Below are 8,256 nucleotides of genomic sequence, written 5' to 3' on the forward strand. Positions count from 1 at the left end.
CTCCTTGGCACCAACTCCCACCTGCTTTCCTTGCAGAAGGAGCTGCCTGAGACACAGAGGGATGTTCATTTATTGTCAGCAAACAGAACCAAGGGAAGGCACAGCTCCATAAAAAACGAAAGTCATTCCTCTATTGGATATTACATCCACTTTCAGAGCAGTCTCAGACCAATAGAAAACACCTTCTGTGCCCAGCACAGATCCCATGATGCCCCAAACCCTCGCTGCCTCAATTCTGCCCAGATTTGCCCTTTGCACACATGAGCCACACGCTGAATTCACAAGTTCCTTCCATGCCCAGAGGAAGGAAAAGTGAAAGTGGCTGAAGAGCTCTCTTGTGCACAGCTACAGCTGCACTAATGGCAGTCTTCTGGGCTCACAGGAACTTGATCCAACAGCCTCTGCAGTATCTGTTCCCTGGGTAGAAATCTGTCTGGATGGCTCTGTGTCCTCCATCAGCTCCTGGCTGGCACTGCCAGGTTGGCATGAGGAGCCCCTCAGCCTTCCCTGCTCTTGGCTGGACAAGCCCAGCTCCCTCAGCGCCTCCGCACAGCCAAAGGGCTCCAGCCCCACCTTGGAGGCCCTTCCCTCACCCTGCTTCAGCTGCCAGACATCTTTCCTGCCCTGGGGAACCCAAACCAGGCCCCAGTGACCTGGATAATCCACGTTCTTGATGTCCTGGTCACACAACCCTGGCTCTTTGTCCCGTGTCAGGCTCCGGGGTTGATTTGTGAAACATCCTTGAGGGAGGCTGTGGCTCCAGGTGGAGCAGGGGGATACAGAGGGACAGGGGACCCTGCTGGGCATAAACAGCATTGGACTTTTCTGGGGAAACTGTGAGGGGGCTGGGGTAGCCCAGGTGATGATGCAGAGACAGCCTATGATGTTGTATCTGCTTGATGACCTCACAAAACCCACTCTGTGATGTAATAGCCCACTCTGTGACCTCATGTTACCAGATGATAAATTGCCCATCCTAGGTGAGATAACACAATGCTTGTTCTCCAAAACCACTGCCCTCTGGAAATCACACAATGCCCCTTGTGTAAGAAGGGGAACTGGAATTCACCAGCCTCAGTGTCCTGCCAGCCCAGCCAGGCCCACTGGAACATTGGGGTCCATGACCACCAGGGACCACGAGAAAGAACCCCAGGAGAAAAGAACAGATGGGTGAAGGGGAGGGGAAATATGTTCAGGATTTTGGGGCAATTATTATCATATGTGTGTTTAGTCTAGGACAATCAATTATTAAGTTTGCAAACTACAGAATATAAACAGAAACTTCCCTGTACTCAGCATGCATGGCATTGGGAGGAGCTCTCCCCCTATGCATCCAGCCAAATAAAGAATGCTTCCTTTTAATGCTACATTGGTTTTAAGGAGTTTTTTATTTTACTGAATTTTTGGTAACATTCTCACTTACAAAAAAATCTCTGTCTCCTGCTCTTCACAGAGAAGGAGGGAGATGTGGTGGTCAGAGGCTGCCTGGGTTCAGTGATCATGAAATAATTGAGTTTTCAATATTCTGTGAAAGAAGGAGGGGCATCAACCAAACTTCTATACTGGAATTATGGTAAGCAGACTGTGGCCTATTCAAGATGCAGATTTGGATAACTGAATCAGATACTGATTTTTTAAAAGGGAAACAGCCCTTAAAAACACAGGTCCAGGGCGGATGGACACATTTAAACAAAGTAATCCTTATGTGGAAGGAGCAGCCTGTCCCTCTATGCCAAAAAGTGAGCCATTGAGGAAAATGACTGTCCTGGCTGAGCATGGAGCTTTAGTGGGAACTTAGGGGGAGAAGGGTGGTGCATCACCTTTGAAAAGAAGGTCAGAACATTCAGGAAGTGTTCAAGGATATTGTGAGGTCATGCAGAAAGAAAATTAAAGGGGTGAAAGCTCAATTAAGACTTAACCAGGCCACTTCTCTGAAAAATAATAAAAATGTTTCTATAAATAAATGAATGGCAAATTTTTGGATAAGGAGAACCTCTATTCTTTATTGGATGTGGTGGGGAATACAGTAACTAAAGATAAGGAAACGCTGAAGTACTTAACACCTTTGATTTCTCAGTTTCCAGCACTAGGACAGGTTGTTTTCAGGACAAGTGTTCTCCAGAGCTCATAGATGTGGACAGGGAGCAGAACAGACTCCCTGTAATCCAGGGAGAAGCATCTGGGAACCTGCTGAGCCACTCAGATGCTCACAGGTGTCTCTACAACCAGATGGGGATCCATATTAGGGGGATGAGGGAGCTGCTGGATGAGCTCCCCAAGCTGCTCTCCATCATTTCTCATCAGTCCTGGCTCAGCAGGGAGGTCCCAGAGGACTGGAGGTGCCAATGTGAGCCCATCCCCAAGAAGGGCTGAAGTAGGATCAGGGGAACTCCAGGCCTGTCAGCCTGAGCTCAGTGCCCAGCGAGGTGATGGAGCAGGTCACCCTGAGAGCCATCACAGGGCACCTGCAGGATGGCTGAGGGATCAGAGCCAGCCAGTGTGGATTTCAATATCTGCATTGATGATCTGCATGAGGGCATTGAGTGCACCATCAGCAACTTTGCTGGTGACACCAAGCTGGGTGTGAGTGTATGAAATCTGCTGGAGGGTAGGAGAGCCAGGTGGGTCAGGTTCTTCTCCCAGGGAACAGTGACAGGACAAGACAACACAACCTTAAGCTGTGCCAAGGGATGTTTAGGCTGGATATTAGGAAATATTTTTGACAAAAAGGGTGATTGGGCATTGGAATGGGCTGCCAGGGAGGTGGGGGAATCACCATCCCTGGAAGTGTTTCAGGATAGATTGGATGTGCCATTGACTGCTATTGTCTGGGTGCTGCGTCTCAGGTGGGACTTGATAATTTCAAAGATCTTTTCTAACCTGGGTGATTCTGTGATGATTGTGACACTGCAAGGCCCTGGGGAAGCGAGGGGCCATGGTGCCAGTGCAGAACCAAGGAGAGCATTGCTGCACTGCGAGACCTCATGGAACCAAGGATCCATTGTGGCACTGCAGGGCCTTGGGACACCAAGGGCCATTTTGACACTGAGGGGCCCAATGGAACCAAAGGGACATTGTGACTCTCAAGGGTGTTGGGGAGCCAAGGGGCTGTTGTGACACTATGGAGCCTCCTGTAATCTTGGAGATCATTGTGACACTTAAGGGCATCGTGGAATCATGGTGACACCAAGCTGGGTGTGAGTGTGGATCTGCTGGAGGGTAGGAGGGCTCTGCAGAGGGACCTGGACAGGTGTTATGAATTGGTTTAAACACAGAAGACCAAAAGAAATGAAACCTCAGTGAATAAAACAGATTGGATATAGAAAGATTTGAAATATACCCAAAAAAATGTGATTACAACCAAGTGACCTTAGATGTTAGTTCCAAAAAAAAAAAAAAAAAAAAAATTCATATTAAAAGAGGCAAAGGGAAAGGAAGAGAGAAGAAAGAAAGAATTAGAAAAAGAGTTGTACTAGGAGGCCGGGTGGGACAGGGAGCAAGTGACAGGGGTTAGGTAGAAGTGTATCACCCTTCTGAGGGTCCCCACCATGTTTCCCCTCAATCTGGTAGTGAGGATCCTTCTCTGCCATGCTGAAAAGCACAGATTCCAGTGGATTAATGTACCTTTGGGCAGGTGGGAGTGCTCAGGTGCCTGCCCTGCAGGGGGCCAGTTTGACACCCTCTCTTGCAACACTGTGGATCATGCTGCAGTGCTCTGGTGCAGGGTCCAACTGGGGGGAGCCTTTGGTGGGCCATGACAGCCCCTCTGTTGTGCATAAACTTTTTCCAGGGTGACGGGGCCCCTGCAGTTTGGGCTCCTCTGCACAGCAGAGGGTGGGTGGTCACTGCCTGGAACCAGAGGCTTTCACTACACTCCAAAACCTCGCTCCCCCCGACTCTGTGGAGTGAGGGTCTGTGTGAGCCTGGCAGCTGATAGCCCTGGGGCCAAGGTTCAAGTTCAACTTGGGGCCAAGTTCTCCACCCTGAAATTGCTAAGCTTGATCCCCCAGTGAATGTATTCTCTCCTGAGTTACTTAGATCCATGAGGGAGTGGTTCAAGGACTCAATCAGAAGGCCTATTCAGGGTGTTATAAATGGATATTTGTATTTGTTCAATTTTGTCCAATAAATCAAACAACAAGATTAAATCTATCAGCAATTTATTAATAATAGCAGCAATTGTATATAAATGAATACAATCAAAATATATTAGTTACATAGATTTAAGTAAATACAAAATTTGGCAGTGGGTGATTTAGTATAATTGAGGTTTAGCTCAAATAAATCATGAGCAAAACTGACTGGGGGATACCCGACCAGGGGTACAGTCAGGGCACTTCCTCTCACACTGTACTAAATCAGTCAAGCTAAAATCTCACTTCTATACTGTTTACTAATGCATATTAATACAGAATCTTCTAGAAAGCTCCTCCTCGTTTCTATTCCTAAAATCCCCGTGACTGTGTTGTGTTGCGCATGCGTCACCAGTGGTCAGGGTCTCTCCTCCTTTCGGGCTCTTGTTTCCGATGAAGGTTCTGGGTCTTCCTCAGTGTTTGCTGTTTGACCTCTCAGGTAGTGCAAGCGAATTATGCTTAGGGTCGTATAATTAAATATATATTCCACAACAGCCCTTATTCCAGTGTCCAATGCCTGGAATCATCCCAATTTGGCCCAATTCAAGGTCAAAAGTTTTATTTCTAGATGCTGTTTTTATACCTGTACTCTTACTATCCTCACCTCCCAACAAACATCTGGAGGATGATTCCATCTTCTTTGTTTAACCATTTCTTTCCCTGTTTTGCTTTGTAACAAGTAGGTACAATTTTTCTATTAACTGATAAGCAACAATTTTGCTAATATAGTTGCAATATAATTAGCACGAATCACATATATAACAAGGGGGTGATGGTCTGCTCTGAACCTTTTGTAATATGGCTTTGCAAAAATAGGCAAAAGTTCTTCATGAAAATGTTTAAGTCATGAATTACAATATTTCAGTCTCTGACAGGCTGGATCAAGGGCCAAACACAACAAGGTGTGGTCTAGCAAGAGCCATTGCCAGTCCTTCACTTCGGCCACAACAACCCCTGCAGTGCTACAGGCTGGGGACAAAGTAGCTGAACAGTGACCAGGCAGAAAAGGGACCTGGGGCCACTGATGGACAGCAGGCTGGACATGAGCCAGCAGTGTACCAGGTGGGCAGGAGGCCAGTGGCACCTGCCTGGATGAGGAATGGTGTGGTCAGCAGGACCAGGGCAGTGATTCTTTCCCTGTCTTCAGCACTGGTTGGGAAGAACCTCGAGTGCTGTGTCCAGTTCTGGGACCGCCAATTTAGGAAGGACATGGAGGGGCTGGAGCATGTCCAGAGAAGGGCAACAAGGCTCGTGAGGGGTCTGAAACACAAGTCCTGTGAGGAATAGCTGAGGGAGCTGAGGTTGTTTGTCTTGGAGAAGATGAGGCTCAGAGAGACAAAGTGGTGTCTGGGCACAGGTTGGACTCAGTGACCTCTAAGGTCTTTTTATTCCTTGTCAATTCTGTGATTCTCTGAAACCACCCTTGGAACAGTTGCAGGATGAGCACTGGCCTCCTCTTCAGAAGCTCCAGCAGCCCAGGTCCCTCAGCTTCTCCACAGAGCCCCAAAACCCATCCTGTCCATCCTGCAGAGCTTCTCCAGACCCTCCTCACTGCCCAGAACAGGGAGCCCCACACCCAGACACAGCAGCCCAGATGTGCCCCCCTGACCTGTGGTGCCTGTGGCAAGGGAACAGCACGAGGCACTGCAGGACGCTGCAGATAATTCCTGAAGCACTTGTAGGATGATCCTGCTCCCCAAGGGATGTTCCCATGGTGCCAACTCAGGAACTGAAATGGGGAGTGCAGCCATGGAGGAATGGGAAAATAGGGATGGGCTGTTTACAGGGGAGGGGACACAGAGGGGCAAGAGGCAGAAATCTGGATCAGGAAAGAAGAAAGGAAGAGTGAAGCAGAGGAAATGTTCAGGGCTTTGTGGGGGTGGAGATAAGGCAGCTGTGACTCTGAGCAAGTGTGTCTGCAGTGGGACAGAAAACTCACAGCTCATGGGAACAAACTTTCTGGCTGACTGCAGATGCCACGACAAACCTGAGTGGTTTCCCCTCCTGTCCCCCAGCCCTTGCTGGCCCCAGGGACTGATGGCATTTGTGCTCACGCAGCTCCATCTCCCCACAGCAGCACCATGGGGGTGCTGACGCCTGCTCTGTGCAGTGCAAACAGGGGCTCCTGAGCCAGTGCTGCCGTGTCTGTGCCTGCAAGGATGTGGCACCTGTGTGAGCTGGGAGAGAGGCCAGGGCTGCAGGAGCCTGGAGCCCCCAGGCCCTGCCCTGAGGCATCAGCGCTGCCCCAGCAATGCCCATGGCCTGTCCCTGCTGCAGCCCTGGCACTGCCACCCCCAGGGCTGTGCCCTGCCCTGAGAGCACTCAGGCCCTGCAGCAACACGAGGGGCAGGAGGGCAGCAGGGCAGTGGCACAGGAGCAGCACTGTCAACACCAAGTGCTGCTGCTGCTGGGCGCAGCTGCTGTGCCAGCACTGATCTGCCCCAGCTCTGAACACAGACATTGCTGCTGCAGCTCCAGAAAAGGGAACAAAATGGGGATCTACAGTGAAAACGTTGCTGGGAGACCCTTTAGTTCATTTAAGGCCTCTGAGAGTGCAGAACCACATTGTCACATTTTGTAGCTACAGGGAAGGAGAAGAGAAACCAAATTAGAAATGGCACAACCAATGACATTTCTTTGTTGACAGTATTAAAAAAAAAGGTAAGACAATGTAAAAGAACCTCCAAAATGAACCAGCAAGAAGTTTCAAAGATGACTTTTATTACAAATGATTTTCAGGAACTGGCCTGTAGTTTAATGTTTCTGAAAGCAGCCAGTCATCAGTGCCCACACTGCAGCGTTGAGCTCCTGGTTCCTCAGGCTGTAGATGAGGGGCTTCAGGGCCGGAGGCACCACCGAGTACAGAACTGACAGGGACAGATCCAGGGATGGGGAGGAGATGGAGAGGGGCTTCAGGTTGGCAGATATACCAGTGCCGACAAACAGAGAAAGCACAGCCAGGTGAGGGAGGCAGGTGGAAAAGGCTTTGTGCCGTCCCTGCTCAGAGGGGATCCTCAGCACAGCCCTGAAGATCTGCACATAGGAGAAAACAATGAACACAAAACAGCCAAATCCTAAACATGCACTAACAGCAAGGAGCCCAAATTCCCTGAGGTATGATTTGGAGCAGGAGAGTTTGAGGATCTGTGGGATTTCACAGAAGAACTGGCCCAGGGCATTGCCATGGCACAAGGGCAGGGAAAATGCATTGACCGTGTGCAGCAGTGAATAGAGAAAAGCACTGGCCCAGGCAGCTGCTGCCATGTGGGCACAAGCTCTGCTGCCCAGGAGGGTCCCGTAGTGCAGGGGTTTGCAGATGGACACGTAGCGGTCATAGCACATGACGGTCAGGAGGGAAAACCCTGCTGCAATGAAGAAGATAAACAGAAATACCTGAGCAGCACATCCTGAGTAAGAGATGTTCCTGCTGTCCCAGAGGGAATTGTGCATGGCTTTGGGCACAGTGGTGCAGATGCAGCCCAGGTCAGTAAGGGCCAGGTTGAGCAGGAAGAAGAACATGGGGGTGTGCAGGTGGTGGCCGCAGGCTACGGCGCTGATGATGAGGCCATTGGCCAGGAGGGCAGCCAGGGAGATGCCCAGGAAGAGGCAGAAGTGCAGGAGCTGCAGCTGCCGCGTGTCTGCCAATGGCAGCAGGAGGAAGTGGCTGATGGAGCTGCTGTTGGACATTTGCTGTCTCTTGGCACAGGGATCTGTAAAAAAGTTAATCATGGAATAGTTCAGTTTGGAGAGAATTTAAATATCCCAGCCCAGCTTTGGTGGGACTTTCCCCACCAATGCCTGCCCAGGGCTCTGCTGCCTGGAGCTGTCCCTGCCAGCAGCTGCTTCCCTGTGCCCAGTGCTGGGCCCTGCCAGTGGTGCCAGAGCCCATCCCAGCCCAGCCCTGGGGGTTCAGCTCTGCTCTGCATACCCCTCCCACCAAAGGGCACTGCCCAGAGCCAGCTCTGCCTCTGCAGCCTCTGATGGCAGCATCAGAGCAACCCCGAGGAGGCTGGAAAAGCGACAGTGATGCTGCCTGTAAGTGAACTTGTGCTGATTTCTCCCTTCACCTTGTTCATTAAGATGTAGAGAATTTTTTTTTTATTTTTTTTTTGTCAACCTGAAC

The 8,256-nt window shown here is 50.1% G+C and overlaps 1 protein-coding gene across 1 annotated transcript; it reads right to left on the minus strand.

Moving 5' to 3' along the window:
- Positions 1–6,887: 6,887 nt before the first annotated feature.
- LOC306815593 (olfactory receptor 14I1-like) lies at positions 6,888–7,820 on the minus strand (the record flags this gene model as incomplete). The annotated part of the gene is made up of 1 exon (XM_079332167.1): positions 6,888–7,820. One exon carries the CDS (start codon positions 7,818–7,820, stop codon positions 6,888–6,890), a length of 933 nt encoding a protein of 310 aa, XP_079188293.1.
- Between the last annotated feature and the right edge of the window lie 436 nt (positions 7,821–8,256).

Source organism: Erithacus rubecula (assembly GCF_903797595.1).
Source record: "Erithacus rubecula genome assembly, contig: scaffold_164_arrow_ctg1, whole genome shotgun sequence".
Taxonomy (NCBI): Eukaryota; Metazoa; Chordata; class Aves; order Passeriformes; family Muscicapidae; genus Erithacus; species Erithacus rubecula.